Source organism: Planococcus citri, chromosome 2 (assembly GCF_950023065.1).
Source record: "Planococcus citri chromosome 2, ihPlaCitr1.1, whole genome shotgun sequence".
Lineage (NCBI taxonomy): Eukaryota > Metazoa > Arthropoda > Insecta > Hemiptera > Pseudococcidae > Planococcus > Planococcus citri.
Genome location: NC_088678.1, coordinates 77470739 through 77488192, shown reverse-complemented (window position 1 = coordinate 77488192; position 17454 = coordinate 77470739). Strand labels below are relative to the sequence as shown.

At 34.2% G+C, this 17454-nt stretch overlaps 1 protein-coding gene across 5 annotated transcripts in view; it reads left to right on the top strand.

Annotated features, from left to right (window-relative positions):
• LOC135837832 (myb protein-like) overlaps nt 1-17454 on the top strand; it is a 45078-nt gene extending 27624 nt beyond the window's left edge. For 3 of the 5 annotated variants that reach the window (XM_065353228.1, XM_065353226.1, XM_065353227.1), the window contains exons 11-13: nt 2618-2764; nt 10713-10886; nt 15666-17454. In XM_065353228.1, coding sequence (XP_065209300.1) covers nt 2618-2764; nt 10713-10886; nt 15666-15824 — 480 coding nt within the window. In that variant the 3' untranslated portion in view covers nt 15825-17454. The remainder of the gene's footprint in view (nt 1-2617; nt 2765-10712; nt 10887-15665) is intronic. The other 2 variants (XM_065353229.1, XM_065353231.1) reach the window with 2 other exon arrangements.

The following is a 17454-nucleotide window of genomic DNA, read 5'->3' as shown; positions in this document are numbered from 1 at the left end:
AATTTCTCGGGCACGAATGGGGCTTGATTCTACATCTAAGTACATCATTTAGACTGCTATCCCGTTTAAATTGACCAAAAACCCCTTGAGTTCTAAGACGTTTTATCGAAGTTGTTAATTTTTTCATCATTTTTCAGTTCAGAGATTAACTTAAATTTCAAAAAATGGTCTTCTCAAAAATGTTAGTTATTTTTCAAGGAATTTAAAAAATTTTACAAAAAAGTCATAAATGCGGATCCCCCTTTTTTCTGAGCCCAAATACCACTTTCTCGGCAGTTTTGCGGAAATCTGACATCACCAGTCGATCCGCCATACTTTGAAACCCCCATTTCCGCAAAAAAAATTTTTTTCAAAAATGTGACTTGTTACCTTTCTGCACTGACCGATTCAACTATAACTAACCCAAAAATAAACGATTTGCAAATTTTCAATCGCTCAGTAGAACGCTAACAGTGGTCTTGATAGTTGATACTTTCGTTTGGGATAGGGCTTTTTTTATCAAAATAAAATGCCCCATCGTTGAGGACCTATATCTTCCCTTGAGATGCACCTCTGAAGCCAGCATATTTTCTATGTAACTTTCAACTCAAAATGTCAGTTTTTGCTGAATTTGGTCAAAATCCACCGAGTTTTTTTTCGCGGAATTATTCAATTTTTGGGCAACCTCTCTCCCCCAATGCGACCCTCAGAAGGGTCCAACTGAAAATCTAACTTCATATTCGTGTTCAGCGGGTTCAATTCATATGATGACGATACCCATATTGATAATCTTCTTTCGCCCCAAAATTTGGGGGGGGGGGGTGCCTATGGCCCCAAAATTGGGGTTTCGAGAAGTTTCTTGGTTTTCTATTGTTTTTGAAGGCCCGAATGCAAAATTACAGGATTATATCACTGGCAGTATCGCTTTTTTTGGCGGTGCCTTGACACAAAAAACACATTTTTGAGTGTTTTTTGAGTTTTTGAAGATGACCCACCTGGAGGAAAAATCTGAAAAAATTTCCAATTATAGTAATCAATCAGATATATTTTCGAAAGGAAAAAAATTTCGTGTACTTGAATTAGGTTTGGTGATATGGCAGATAAAAATTTTCTTTTGTGTCAATATCACCACCTTGAAGGGGGAGGGGGGGGGGTGGAGTAAAAAATGTTGAAAAAAATTCACGTTGCTAGACTCATGTCTCCACTATATATTTTGGGTGAATTCGAAATTTTTTACTCAAAACTCGTTAAAGTATGATTTTTTTCCCTTCAAAGAACTGTTTTTTTTCCGCTGTAATAGTCAATGAGGGGGGGGGGTGTAGTGGGGGGATTTTTTGGCTTCAACTTTTTTTAAGGGTACCCAATGATGTTTCATCAAAATTTCAAAAATCCTGCAGCTGACATTTTTTTCGGAGGAGACCTAGTCTGGTTTTTGTTGGTTGAAAAATGTCAAAAAAGCGTGAGAAAAGCGCATCGGACGTTTTTGAAACCGGTTCAGTTGCTCAAAAAAGTTGTTAAAATTATTTCAAAAATTCAGTTCACAAAAAACTAGCTAAAAAAATTTATATGGGGTTCTTAAAAGTGACCTATTATTCGTAGTTTATTGTTTTTGAAACCGGTTCAAAATTGTTCTTTGTACGAGTAATTTTTAGAAAAATTTGTTGTTGAAACTAGTTCAGTGGCTCAAATCTGTTTCCTGAATTTCAATTTTGAAAAAAAAAAAAAAAAACTTGGAAAAAGTTATTCGAACCGTTGAAAATCTGTGGGGGGGGGGGGGGGGCTCATAATGTCTGAAACCGGTTTAGTTTGATTTCTTTCAATTGATCAAATCAAAATAAAATTTTAGTAAATGAAAAAAAATGTAAATCCAGATTTGTTATTTTTAGTCGTAATCTTTCCACTTGTTGAAATCTTATCTGAACTAATTCGAATGGTAAACCATTTCTCAATCGAGTATTCGATAAACCAGCTTTAGTAATTTAGTGAGCTCACAACCAACATTTTCAGTATCTACATTCGATAACTCATTGACATTAGACCTTTACAAAGCGAATTATCTCCCTATAGTCTCAACATATGGTTCCCTCTGCTATCTCTATTCTCTAATTGGGAATGGCATAGGCATATGGAGGCCAACAAGCCAACTAAACAAACACCAAACCAGATATGACGACGAACATTTGAACTTCCAATGAGAGCTGGATTTTTTTTTCGTATTTTTTCGTATTTTTTTCCTTTCTTTCGTGCCATATACAGAAATTAGAGCTACAGGTGTGGGAGTAGGGTGTTTTGTAATAGATTAGTCCCTATCTAGACTCAGTTCATTTTTAGTCGCGAGAGTTTAAATGATCATATTTTGTTACGAAGAATTCTTCAATCGATATTTTCTCTTCGATCGTGCTCTGGCTACTTGAAACATCATACACAAAAGCATTACTGCTGCGGTTATATTCATCATTTTTTAAACGTTAATTTGTCAGATTTTTAATATTTTTTTTCCTTTGTAAAAAGTTCAATTCTGTATAAAATTCGTGCAAAGTACTTTGGTCGGTCGTTGTAGGTAGCTGCAGCCAATTTCGGTAGTTTTATTAGTATTTGCGTACCATAACAAAAAGTATCTATTTCCATGTTTAATCAGAGCAAATCACTTCTGCACTCGGATTCGTCCGTTTTATTTTCTCCATCATCGATCGAAAAACACGTCGCACATATTGCAGATCAACCATTTAGCGAACACAGGATTTCTTGCTCGAACGAGAGAACTCCGCAGTCTTCTTCGTCGAAGGTATTTAATTGTTTATTTCACTTATTGTTTACCTATCTATGTTTTTCTATTTTTTTTATATTCCTATGATAAGATGAGCGTATACAAAATCAGACAAAAGCCCCGATCGCGTATAAATTCTTATATATTTTTTTTCAATATTCGAGGGTATATCTCTGTATCCTATACCCGAACCACTACATTAATCACTAGAGCAAATTGGTTTTCAATTAAAAAAATGATAACGAGTTATTGACACGTATGCGTGGTATTTTTGTGGCTTTGTGACGGTTAAAGGCACTACGCACCGATTACGCTTCATACCTATATAATATACCTACCTAGATCTATCTATTCGGGGAAAACCAATACCAGAGAAGGCTAATTCATTAATGGTAAAAATTTTGAAATGAATTGGAGATTGGAGACTGGAGAAAAAGCGAAATGAAAAAATGCTTATGTGATTGTCTTGTTTCGCAATATACCTATCTACACCCCCCCCCCCGTCCCACCGTACCCTGTTATATAGGTAGCTTTTGATGTACCATATGTTTTATTTGCATGCTTAATGTACCTACCTACTCGTAACATTATTATCTATCGTATATTGAACCCTATACCTAGACCTAGACCTACGTAAAAAAAATGTCTCATATTACGAGTCTTTTTCACTTTTTTTCTAAGTCCATATTTTTTTAGAGTTTGTTCCTCATGTACATGTTTTTTTTATTTGTTGGTTTGCAGGTTTTTGGGTAAGTAGACATCGACAAAAATTTTACCCTCTTTCATTCGCTATTAGCACAGCATTTTTTTGATTTTTTTTTCACCGTAGCACTTTGGTAGTTTTGCACTTTGAACTCGTAGTATGATGTGGTGCAATGCAATATTGAGGATTCGGTTATTTTGTTGTTTATTTTTATTCTCACGTAGATTTGCGTATGTTCTCCACACATTTTTTTCATTCGCTTGTGTTGGTTTCTTTTCACGAATTATTCGAGTTCGTGTTTGCACGCCCCTGCTCCCCCGATCCTCTGAGACCACTGTTTTCTTATAGGGGACATCCTAAGAAACATTTTAAAGCTGATTTTCTAAAAAAAAAAGTATGCCTTACTAACAAAATGGCGGCAATTTTGATTGACAGGTGAGCCGAAATCGCAGATTTTGCTTTCCAGCATAGGCCACAGTGCTAGATCGTAAGAGCATGCAAAAATTAGTCACCAGACAACATTTCTAGTAATGAAGTGTATTTTTCATTTTTTTTGGTGAATTTTTAAAAATCAAATTTGGGCCAAAAATGAGAAAAAATCAAAATTTTACCAAATTGACCTTGAAATCTGAAATTTGGGATTTGCACTATTTTCGACCTGTCAAATCGATTGATATCTAACGATTTAAAACCGTTTTGAGCAGTTCTGAAGCCTCCAGCGTATTTTTGAAACTTGAAAATTTTCACAAAATTCATCAAATACTGATGGAAATCTGAAATTCACTCTGTAAAATAATTTCAATACTCTATGAATTCGACTGTAGGTAGATTTCAAGTCATTTTGGAGCCTCCATCGACTTTTTGAAAATTACTGGAGGGTCCAGTGAATTTCTAAAACTTGAAATTTTCACAAAATTTCTACAAACGAAGTTATAAAGCCGTATTTTGTAGAAATTTCAATTTTCAAAAATCTGCTGGAGGCTCCAGGAATTTTCAAAAATTTGTTGGAGGCTCCAGAATGACTTGAACCCACTTGCAGTCGACTTGATGGCGTGTTTAAATTGATGTGCTGAGTGAATTTCAGATTTCCAACTTTGTTCAATGAAGTTTTATGGAAGGTTCGAGAATTGAAAATCTCCTGGAGGCTCTAGTAACTCTAAAAAGTCACTGGAGGCTCCAAAACGACTTGAAATCCACCTGCAGTCGACTTCATAACGTGTTTCAAGTTTGGAGTGCAGCGTGAATTTCCGTTTTTGAAAATTTTATGAAAATTTTGAGAATTGAAAATTTGCTGGAGGCTCCAGTAAATTCCAAAAAGTCGCTGGATGCTCCAAAACGACTTGAAATCCACTTGCAGTCAACTTCATAGTGCTTTGAAATTGAAATTTTGTGGAAATTTCAAGTCTCAAAAATCTACTGGGGGCTGCATATTTTTTCAAAAAGTCACTGGAGGCTCCAAAATGGAATGAACCTACCAGCAGTCGACTTCATAACGTGTTTCAGTTGAAGTGCAGCGTAAATTTCGGATTTTTCGCTTCATTTGATGAAATTTTGTGGGAATTTCAAGTTTCAAAAATCTGCTGGAGGCTCCAGAACTGATCAAAATGGTTTTAAATAGTTTCCAATCGATTTGGCAGGCCGAAAAAAGTAGATATCCCAAATTTTAGCTTTCTAGGTCAATTTGGTAGGTATCATTTTGATTTTCCCTTTCATTTTTGGCCAAAATATGATTTTTAAAAAACCACAAAAAATTGAAAAAAATACTTTAGCTCTTGAAATTTTGGTTGGTGATAGATTTTTGCATACTCTTTCGATCTAGCATCTAGCTTTGTCCAGTTCAAAAAATTTCTTGCGAGTTCTCTGATTAGAATGCAAAATCTGTGAGTTCGGCTGACCTATTAATCAAAATGGTCGCCATTTTGTTAGTAAGGCCAACTTTTTTTGGTAAGTTTGCTTCAAACCAGGTTCAAGCTGTTCCTTAAGATGTCCTATTTAAGAGAAAAAATGTCCCAGAGGATCGGGGAGGGCGGGGAGGGGGAGTGCAATTATTCCAATTGTCATATGCCGGATTATTTCTTTTCGCGAATTATTCTCGTTTGTATTTCGTTTTTTCGTACAATCGAAAATATCAGTTTTCGTATTCAGTATTTTTTTTCGTTGCTTTTGCCAAAAGTCTCGATGGTAAAGTTCAATTTCATCTAACTTTCAATTCAAGTTGGAGCGTAATTTTTTGAAAGAACATGGTCTGAAGCCGCCATAATAAAAATTTTGGTTGCTTGATTTTTCAATTTTTCGCTTAAAAATCTAAAATTGACCATTTTTTTTTTAGCGTATTATATTCAGTAGAAATTATTAAAATTGTTACTGGAATTTCTCCGTCTCAGACCATTCTGAAGCTTCTGCCAATTTTTCAATTTCTCCAGAAATTTTGTTGAAGTTAATTCGAGCTCTTAAAACTCGATGGGTTAGGTAATAAGTGTTCTCGTTCTGTTGAACGAGTTTATCGACATTTTGGCTCCAGAATATTTATTTTTTGACTGGTTGATTTTTGAAACTAATACGGCCACTAAGTAATAAAGTTCTAAAACAAAAAAAAAAAAACAAAAAATGGTCGACTTTAAGTAGTTGCTCAAAATTAATTTCTGCGCATTCTGGAGAATTTAAAAATCGCACTGGAGGCTCCAGAATGGATTGAAACGATGATATTAGGAAATTGGACTTGGGGAAGTCGATGTTGGTTTCATCAGGACTAATTAATTTTTTGAAAAGTATAAATCACCGAAAGAGATAAGTAAGTTTGGATTTCCAAAAATTCGCCAAAAATCGAAAAATCAATTTGAGCAGTTAAAATTTTGATTGGAGGTGTTTTATAAGTACCATCCCAGTTGACCAAATGCTAGCAAATTTTGTGCTAGCGTAAATGGTGCCGGAATTTGAGACACTTTTTTAAAAAAATGCTAGCAAATCAGTTGCGATTAGGTCACATTAGAGTAGCAGAATTGCGCACAAATAGCTAGCACGTAGCTGGCACAAAGCTAGCAAAAAGCTAGCATTTTGTTGGCACTTTGCTCTGCATTCTGCTACGTACATGCGACTAAATCGCGACTGATTTGCTAGCAATTTTTGCAAAAAGTGTCTCATATTCCGGCACCATTTACGCTAGCGCAAATTATGCTAGCAAGAAGCTAGCATTTTGCTAGCGTAGAAAAACTTTGATCAGTAAAATAATTACTATTAGTTAATTTTTAAAAATTCTGGGTGTTTACCTTTAACAGGTGGTAGTTTTCCAGGAAATTCCAAAAATTAGGCGACTGTCCCAGCTCAGAGCTAGCATAACGCTAGCATCTTGGGACAGTATAAGAAGAGTGATGTCACTCTTCTTACTTTTCAACAAGATACCACCTTGAGCTTATATTCAACTTGATGACACACTTTATCTAAGAGTAGCAAACTATACCATGAGAGAGATCGACGCTAGCAATTCGCTAGCATTATGCTAGCGCTTAGGTTGAAAAATCTCTTTATTAAATAAAAAATGACGTTTTTTTTGAAATAGAAAAATTGTCAAAATTTAAAATTTGAAAATGAAGTATCAAACAAACCATCAAAATTAAAAATTTCAAAAACATTTGAACAACATTTTAGTCCACGGCAATGGGAGTAATTGCACCCCCGCCGATCCTCCGGGACAACTTTTTCCTTAAAGCGGACATCCTAAGGAACATTTTAAAGCAAACTTGCTGAAAAAAATTGGCCTTACTTACAAAATGGCGGCCATTTTGATTGAAAGGTCAGCCGAAATCGCAGATTTTGCGTTTCAACATACTCGTAGGACGTGCACGAAAATTTTCAAACCTCACAAACGTAGATCGAAAGATCATGCAAAAATTCATCACCTGTCAAAATTTCAAGTGGTAAAGTACCTTTTTCGATTTTTGGTGAATTTTCAAAAATCAAATTTTGGCCAAAATGTGAGAAAAAATCAAAATTTTACCAAATTGACCAAGAAACCTGAAATTTGGGATATACCCTATTTTCGACATGCCAAATCGATGGGAAACGGTTTCAACTTGTTTTGAGCAGTTCTGGAGCCTCCATCAGATTTTTGAAACTCAAATTGAAGTTGTAAAGCTCAAATTTATTCTGAAAACTAATTTCAATACGCTACGAAGTACTGCAGGTGAATTTCAAGTCGTTTTAGAGCCTCCAGCGACTCTTTGAAAATTCCTGAAGCCTCCAGCAGATTTTTGAAACTTTAAATTTTCACAAAATTTCATCAAACTGAGATGGAGAGTCGAAATTCATTCTGCAAACTAATTTTAATACGCTACGAAGTCGACTGCTTGTGGATTTCAAGTCGTTTTGGAGCCTCCAGCGACTTTTCGAAGGTTGTATGGCGTGTTTTGGAAAATTGGAATTTCCTTAAAGTAGCTGGAAGCTTCAAAACCATTTGAAACCTGCGAAGTAAATTTCAGCTTGCCAACTCCAATTGATAAATTAATGTTGTGGGAATTTAAAGTTTCAAAAGCCTACTGGAGGCTCTAAAATGACTTGAACCCACCTGAAGTCGTCTTCAGAGGGTGTTAAAATTGGAGTGTAGAGTAAATTACAGCTTTCCATGTCCATTTGATGAAATTTTGTTGTCCCCTTTAAGAAAAAAGTTGCCCCGGAAGATCGGCGGGGGGGGTGCAATTACTCCTATTGTCATATGCAGGAATATTTTTAATGATTTTTGTATGCGCGCTGAGGGATGTAAAAGATACCTGCTCGCATTTTGCTACAATAAATAACGCAGAAAAAGGTTTATTGGTGAGAAATGCGTATAAGATCTGGTAGCACGTTCCTATCATTTGACTACAAAAAAAACGCCAAGTCACCAGATGCAGAAACTAGAGATATGCTTACATTTTTCTAGAGCCAGATGGCTAAGTAAATGCTAGCTCAGAGATGCAAGAATATTACCTGAAGTTTCCTATCATCTGTGAGCAGGTACAATGGTACCCGATTGGCACATTTCTGGTGATATCTGACTAATCATTTCTGCGGTCAGAAATTGCCGTTTTGACAGTCAGATTCACAGTCTGACTACAATCAACCAATCAGAAACAAGTATTTTTTTGAAAATCCAAGATGGCGGTGACTCGTCAGAAGACTGAGTGGAGATCTGAGCGTGGATCTGACTAGTCAGATCCACACTCAGAACCACAGTCAGATATTGCCGTTTTGGCAGTCAGAAAATACATTCTGACTGATATGTGGTCATATCCCTATTCAGATGCACTGTCTAAAAAATGCCGTTTTGCCAACCGGGTACATATTAGTCAGTGATACGCTGGCATTAAGCGAGCAGGTATAGAGTGAGGCAAAAGCTAGCTGAGATATGCGAGAATATTGCTTGAACTTTCTTGGCATAGAATTGCAAGCAAATATCCATCAGTAATACGCTAGCATCAGGCGAGCATGTATGAAGTGAAGTAAAAGCTAGCTGAGATATGCGAGAAAATTGCTTGAACTGTCCTAGCATAGAATTGCGAGCAAGTATCCGCCAGTAATACGCTAGCATAAGGCGAGCAAGTTAAAGTGAAGTAAAAGCTAGCTGAGAGTCGCTGGAAAACAGCTCGAAAATTGCTAGAATTGAATTTGCTAGCGAAAAACTGCAAGAAAATCGCTTACTTTTAGCGAGACAATTATTGCTGGCCACAAAAAGCGAGTAAATTGCTAGCAACTTATCAAAACGCGAATAAAACGCTAGCTTTTTGCTAGCATGTGGTCAACTGGGATATAATGAATGTTCTTTCCAAAAATCGCGATCATCCTCTTACCTTATAAGGTGGGCACCTCGAGGGGTTTTCCTGTTAGCAATTGCTGTTTCTCGGACAAGAACTATAGTTTTGTGTACTTTCAATAAATTTTTGTCATTTTTTTCTCTCGCTCAGGATTTGTATACTTATGAGGTGTACAGCACTTTTTAAATGATGCATCATCAATTCATCATCTTTCCTTGGTTTTGAAAACAAAAGTCATGAAAATTCATATTTTTGGTACCCTACTTACTTACCTATTTTTACCATTTTGGAAATTTGAGACCAAATTACTCTCCCAGTCTCCCCTCCTCCCTCCTAAAAAAGAAACGATGTTTTTTCCACTAAAAAATTGATTGAAAATAGCTTTTCTTAGTTTTGGAATAATTTAACTTTTCACCCCCTTTCCTCTGCCTATCATAAAGAGTACTAGACTAAAAAACTGTCGAATGAACTTGAGGGCTAGAATATCTCTAAAAAAATTGGTAAAATTGTTTCACAAGGTATTTTGAATTTTCTTTTTTGAACCTTATCCGAATTTAGGATCACTTTAGGCATAAAAAAGGTTGAAAAAGGGTCATAAAATTTTTTCTATGCCAGTTTTCGGGACTGAACAAAACGTTTGTGACACCTTCTCTCTTTATTTAGCAATTGAAGCAAAAAAAAAGTTGAATAATTACCTTTAATTTAAAAAATATTCTAGCTTTGTTGTGTGAGAAGATTTGTATTTATTGAACTTACTCGTATTTTCGTTATTCGTCGTGGTCCACTCATGTGAAGATTCCGAGTAGATCGCATTTTGGATCAGGGCAGGGGGATGGGGGCCATAATATTTTCTGAGATAATGAAAGGCTCAATTTTTTTCTAACCTGTTTTCTCCTTTAGTATGGTACATACATGTACATATTCCCAATTATGTAGTATAGAAAATGAATGCTGTATTGTTGTGTAACGTAGCATAGTTGGTAGCATTATTATAGATTTGTTGGCTGAATATACACGGAACTACGATCCCACAGCCCTCCAGTCCTTCATTCGACTCGTCTCCAAATTCATCTCCAAAAATTTGCACTCGCATGATACTTTTACTTACCTACAATTCGCATCTTGCAAGCACTTATAAACCGATGCACCACACAAGAATTTTTCTCCCTCTGAAAAACACTTGAAATTTACTAAATTTTATACGTTCTCTTTATACTCGTATACCGTGTGTAAAAGCACACGATTTTCTCCTAACAACGCAATCCCAAAGTCATTTCAAAATATTTACATTAATGTACAATTAGCCTGATAATGTTTCATTCTGGACCAGGTTTGTATGTTACATAAACACGCTTAGGTATATTACGACGTATGTGTATAAGTTGGTGTTGGTAGATTTTAAGAAAGAATCAAAAAAGGATTGGTGTAGCGGTGGGTGACTTTTCTTTAGCGGTACGTTTCTTTTAATTCTTTATAGAATTCTTCCCCCTGCAACGATGTCGTCGCATCCGATTCATCATCACCAAAATCAACTCAGCAACACCAATTTAGCCGCGTTGCCAGACGCATACAATTCGATACGCAATGCCCCTCAGATGACCGAACAACCTCATCAGAAAAAGACTTTGACGGAGACGACTTTTTACCAAAGGTAATTCGTTGTGTAGTTTTTTGTAAAACGTACACGTACACGAAGACGCACATCGAGGCATAAACAAAAGTGATGGATAAATTTCATATTTTATTCGAGTAGTTCGATCGTATTGTTTGAGGTGCAAAACGATTCACTAGAGATGGGGGTGTGATTTTAGAATTTTAGATATCGTTAGATGGGGATGTAATGCATTATAAGATGAATGAAAAGTATGGTATTAGAGGATGAATGTAGTCCTCGGTGATTTTAGTATGTTTGGAATGCAATATATGGGTATAGCATGGGTTATGATGTGAGATCTGCGTAGAAAATGTTATAATATTGTGTATGTAGTGCATGTGTCGTTCATGTATTTTGAAATATAGCTACAGATGGAATACAGAATGTTTCAAGGAAGAAGCACGTCTTCCATCCAGTCATATTGCATCACCATTGATAAAGGAACATTTTTGGTACTTAGCTACTAAAGTGTAGGTACAAAGTTTATCATAGGGAGACATCACTCTGTCAATGCAATCTACTCGTAGGAGTATCATAGGCCTCATATCTAGACAAATACCGTCTGTCTTCTTCAGAAATTGAAGCGACAAAATTCTAAATATTATTGCTCCGAGAGTTTGATTGATACGAAAACGATACCAATATTGTAGTTCTGTATATGATAATAGAATTTGTAATTGCACCCTTCCCCCCGACGATACACTGTACACTGAGGCAACTTTTTTCTTTAATGGAACATCCCAAGGAACATTTTAAAGCGAACTTGCCAAAAAAGAAGCTGGCCTTACCAACAAAATGGCAGCCATTTTGATTGGCAGGTCAGCTAAAATCACAGATTTTGTTTTCCAACACGTAGGACTCGCACGAAATTTTTTTGAACTGAACAAAGCTAGGTCAAAAGAACAGGCAAAAATTTGTCTCTAGTTAAAATTTCAAATGCCAATGTGAATTTTTCAATTTTTGGTGAATTTTTGAAAATCAAATTTTTGGCCAAAAATGAGAACAAAAATCGAAATTTTACTAAATTGACCTAGAAAGCTGAAATTTGGGATGTACCCGATTTTCTACCAGCTAAATCGATTGGAAACGGTTTCAAAACGTTTTGAGCAGTCCTGGAGCCTCCAGCAGATTTTTGATACTTGAAATTCCTACAAAATTTCATCAAATGAAGTGAAAAATCGGAAATTCACGCTGCACTTCAACTTAAACACGTTATAAAGTAGTCTGCTGCTAGGTTTATGCCATTTTGAAGCCTCCGGTGACTTTTTGAAAAAATATAGAGCCTCCAGTAGATTTTTAAGACTTAGAATTTCCACAAAATTTCAGTTTTAATATACTATGAAGTCGACTGCAGGTGGATTTTGAGTCGTTTTGGAGCATCCAGCGGCTTTTTTGAAGGTACTGGAGCCTCCAGGAGATTTTCAATCCTCAAAATTTCCATAAAACTTTACCGAACAGAGTTGGAAATCCAAAATTCACTCTGCACTTCAATTTAAACACGCCATCAAGTCGACTGCAAGTGGGTTCAAGTCTTTTTGGAGTCTCCAGCAACTTTTTGAAAATTCCTAGAGCCTTCAGCAGATTTATGAAAATTAAAATTTCCACAAAGTACGATTTTATAACTCTATTTGATGAAAATTTCAAGTTTCAGAAATTTACTGGAGCCTCCAGCAAATTTTAAATTCCGAAAATTTTCATAAAATTTTGAAAAACGGAGCGAAAAATCCGAAATTTACGCTGCATTTTAACTGAAACACGTTATGAAGTCGACTGCTGGTGGGTTTATTTCATTTTGGAGCCTCCTGCGGCAGTTTTTGGAAAAATATGAAACCGCCAGTACATTTTTTGGGACCTGAAATTTCCACAAAATTTCATCAAATGAGTGATAAAGCCGAAATTTACTTCGCAAACTAACTTCAATACGCTTCGTTTTGGAGCATCCAGCGACTTTTTGGAAATTTCTGGAGGCTCCAGCAGATTTTCGATGTTCGAAATTTTCCTAAAATTTTACAAAACAGAATTGGAAATCCGAAATTCAATTTGCACTCCAATTTCAACGCCCTATCAAGTCGACTGCAATTGGGCTCACGTCATTTTGGAGCTTTCGACGACTTTTTGAAAATTCCTATAGAGCCTCCACCCAATTTTGAAACTTGAAATTTGCAATTTGTATGAAACTTCATTAAAAATGAAGTTGAAAAACCGAAATTTACTCAGCAAGCTAATTTCAAGTTTCAAAAATTTTCTGGAGGCTCCAGTAGTTTCCAAAAAGTTGCTGGAGGCTCCAAAATGATTTGAAATCCACATTCAGTCGACTTAATAACTTATTGAAATTAGTTAACGGAGTAAATTTCGGCTTTTATTTTTATAACTCCATTATTGATAAAAATTTGTGGAAATTGCAAGTCTCAAAAATTTGCTGGAGGCTCCAGAACTGCTCAACATGGTTTGAAACCATTTCCAATCGATTTGGCAGGTCGAAAGTAATGAATTTTCCAAATTTCAGCTTTCTAGGTCAATTTAGTAAAATTTTGATTTTTTTCTTATTTTTGGCTTGAATTTTGATTTTTAAAAATTCACCAAACATCGAAAAAGCTCGTTAGCGCTTGAAATTTTGGCTGGTGATAAATTTTTGCATGCTCTTTCGATTTACGGTTGTCCAGTTTAAAATTTTCATCCTTGAAAATAATTTTTGAAGAAAAGTTCACAGTTTTAAAAATTGTTTTTTAAATCTAGGAAAAGTGTGATCAATTTTTTGAGACTCCCTAAAAAAATTTGAGAAATGAATTTTTTCAAATCTTGATCTTATTTTTGAAAATGTTGATTGTACATACATAAATGCATCAACGATTTGAATAATTTTACGAAAGTATTCACTTTTTCATCCTTTTCCAACTGGTTACACCGCCTTTTCAGCGTTACAGTATTGCAAAACACTGTCTTTGATCAAAATTGTCCAAGAAAAGCTCGGCTCTTGTCAAAATTGCCAAAAAGTGTTTTTTCTTGCCAAAAATTGCTAACAATTTTCGCTTCAAAAAGTTTGAAATGTCTTACTTTTTGGTTGTTTTTTTGTTGTTGTTGTTTCAAATCATGCCCAAAAGTCTTGCTTTGTAGCCAAAAATTAGCAAAATCTTGCATTTCGCCAACGTTTTCAAAAAATTCACACTTTTTTCGACAAAAATTGCAAAAAGTTGAAAATTAATTTTTTGCCAGTAATTTTTTCAAAAATTCTTGCATTTTAAAATTTTTTCTTTTTTACCAAATTGCTGGAAAAAATCTCACTTTTTTACCTAAAAATGCCTAAAATTTCTGAAAAGGTTCACTTTTTTGCGAAAAATTACCAAACATTGTCGCATTTTTGGAAAATTGAATAGTTCCAGAAAGTCTCAAATTTTTTCATAAATTGCTTAAAAGATTCGCTTTGTTGGCAAAAAATTGCCGAAGGAATTCTGCCTGTGCTCAAATTGTCTGAATCTTGCTTTTTTGCCACAAATTGTCATCAATCCTCCCTTTCATGTCAAAAAATGCCAAACTTTTATTTAAGCAGCTAAGTTTCGACTCCCCCCCCCCTAATGAGGAGTACAGAGAAAGAACGGCGTAACCGGATTTTTATAAATTTCACAGGAGAGAATTTTAAGTATTGAAATGTTGTTCAAGTTGAAAGTTAAAAATTAAAATATGTATTTTATCGAGTGACAGATAATCATTTTGCTTGCGCAAATGGTGATAATATACAGACGTCATATTATAAAAAATTTCCAACAAAGAGATAAAATTGTACAGGATATCTATAACAATTTCCATGCAGGCGACGAATTTGTCGTTTCGGATAAATTGGTACCTCCATATCAGTACATACTCGTAATTAGCACGGAAATTGACATCCGCTCTATACGTAAGATAATCTAAACGTTGACGAATACCTACCGATTGTACATTTGTAATTTCAAAAATCCAAATCAAAATACGTAGTTATAATATAGGTAGCTATTTTCATTTTCTTTGTAAAGCTTCACATTACGAAGATCTCCTGATTAGTCAATAACTTTGAATTTGTTTAGTTCCATCATGAACTACTACGTTTGAGCAAAAAATGTTGAGAAAATAGTATCACTTTTCTGACAATAAATTTGCAAAAAAATGTGAATTTTTTTTTACATTTTTAATTGGTAGGCTCTTTGATGATTTTTTTGGGTTTTAAAATATTTCACTCACGTCTTGCAAATTTTCAACTTTTTCGGTCATTTTTTTCAACTTTTTTGTTACTTACCAAATTCAATTTTTTTTTTTTTTTTAAGAAAAAACTTAGTACAAGCCTTGATTTTAAAATCCAAATTCAAAACCAAAAACATTATTGATTTTTGAATCGATTTTGTGTGTGCCAAAAAAAACTTTTAATATTCATAGTTTTTCATTATTTTTTTTTCATGCTTGCACTTAGAATTTAAAAAAATCATTTTTTGTATGTACTTTCAAGTTGAAATTTCTGAATAGTATTACACAAATTTTTCAGATTATAATGATTATTTTGTAAAAAAGAAGAAAGTATTATCGCTAAAGCGAAAATTGAAAAAAAAATTATTCTTAGATCAGTCAAACATACCCACACAGACTCGACAAATACCTACTGCATAGTTACTGAATGAAAGACGTTATTCGTACCTTGAACCAGCCTGTATTATCATCGATCATTCGATCTAATCACGATACCGTTCTGCGAGGCAAAATCAGCCATATGATTACGTTCTAAAATGTCAATTATTCTGTTTTTTATAGCTGGATGATATGAAATGGGAGATCGCATGTGGCAGAACCAAAGACCAACTCGAGATGACTCGTCAGGCTTATAAATACTTAAAAAGTACATCTTCCAATTACGAAATTTATTTGCCAAACAGCGTTACTTTTCGCTCGGAAATCAATGCCGGATCTTGACGTCGTCGTCGTCGTCGTCGTCGTCGTAGTATAATAATTTGAAGAAAATTTTCCAGTGACCTGGTCATCGTGACGTGAGAATCCGAGTCGGTTATTTTTGTTGTTATTTTTAGTCTAAGAATGAGTTTTTTGTGTGTCGTTGTGAATACCTATATATCCGTTCGTTCGAGAGTAAAGATGATACAAAATGTGTAATTTCAGAAAAAAAAAATAATTGGAAAATTGAAAAACATTCGTATATTATACTATTAAGTATCGTCTTCCTCATCGACGTCCAAAAACGGTGTATTATTTTAAATTGTGAATTAATTTTCTCCTTTTTTTTTATCGTTTATAATTAGTATAAGTTTAGTATCGAAGTGATGAAAAAATATCAAGAAAAAAATTTTAAGATTCGACAAAATATGCAATTTTTTGTCCCATATGTTTTTTTTTTAATTTTATGATTTTTTTAAAGAGTTTTTTTTTGCATGTTAATATTTTTTTAATCGTTTTTTTCCACATTTTTCCTGTATAGTGAATGCAGGATTTTACTATGTATAATGTATGTATATACTTGTATGTGTGTGTGTTTTTTTTAATTCGATATTTTCTGTGTGATACTTCTTCGCAGCGGTCTTTAAATCCAAAGTTGTTAAAAAAGAAATGACCCGTGTCGAAGACCAACACAAGTTAAAAGTTATAATGTATAGTTTACGTTATCATGATACGGAAATAGTTATAGAGAAAACTTATTTTAAAAATGGGTGGTGAATTTTTTTTAAAATTCGAAACATTTTACTATTTTATCCTTTCTACCTCATCACGTCGAACTCCATCGTGTATTAAATGGGATTTTCACATCGTTATTATTTTTTAAACAAATATTTGTACGAATATCATGATTTTTTTTATAACGCAGTTTCGTATAATTTTTATAGTGCTCTTTATGAAAGACTGAAACATTCAAACTGCCTGATTTTTTGGAGGTTTCTTGAAAGAAGTATTTTTCAATTTATTCGAGTTTACATCTTTGGATAAGATTTTGCAATTTTTTCGGAAACAGGATTATTTATAATATTAGTGATTTTTAATCCTAATGTTTTTTTTTTTTTTTTTTTTTTTAATCGTTTACGAAAAGTTCTGTAATTGAGTGATTTAAATCGCTGACTCTACTTTTAAAAGTCTGTTCAGATTACTTAAAGGGTGATTGTTTTTTCTTAGTTATGTTTCGATCGAATTTATCTATCTGGTGCAAGGGGTGAGATATTTTTTTTGCACGAAATTTCTAATTTAATGAATGAGTGAGGCAAACCAACCGGAATTGGAGAAAGAAACGTACCTGGAGTTTTGCTCGTTTTTACACAGATACCGGTGATAATATTATAGTTAGAGTGGAATTACCGTTGTAATTTATTTTTTTTAATGTATTTTGAAATTTGATGTATTTTTTTCTTTTTTTTTTCATTTTTATTTTCAATTTTTGATATTTTCTATGTGTGCTTTTATTATAAATTGTATAACAATGACGACTTACAATTCGTAACGAACTTACGTTTTATTTAGACTTGAATTATTTTCAACGTGTTTCGAATGAATCGCATTTAATGTTGTCTTGTTGAGTCAATAAAATTTATGTAAGTATGTAGTA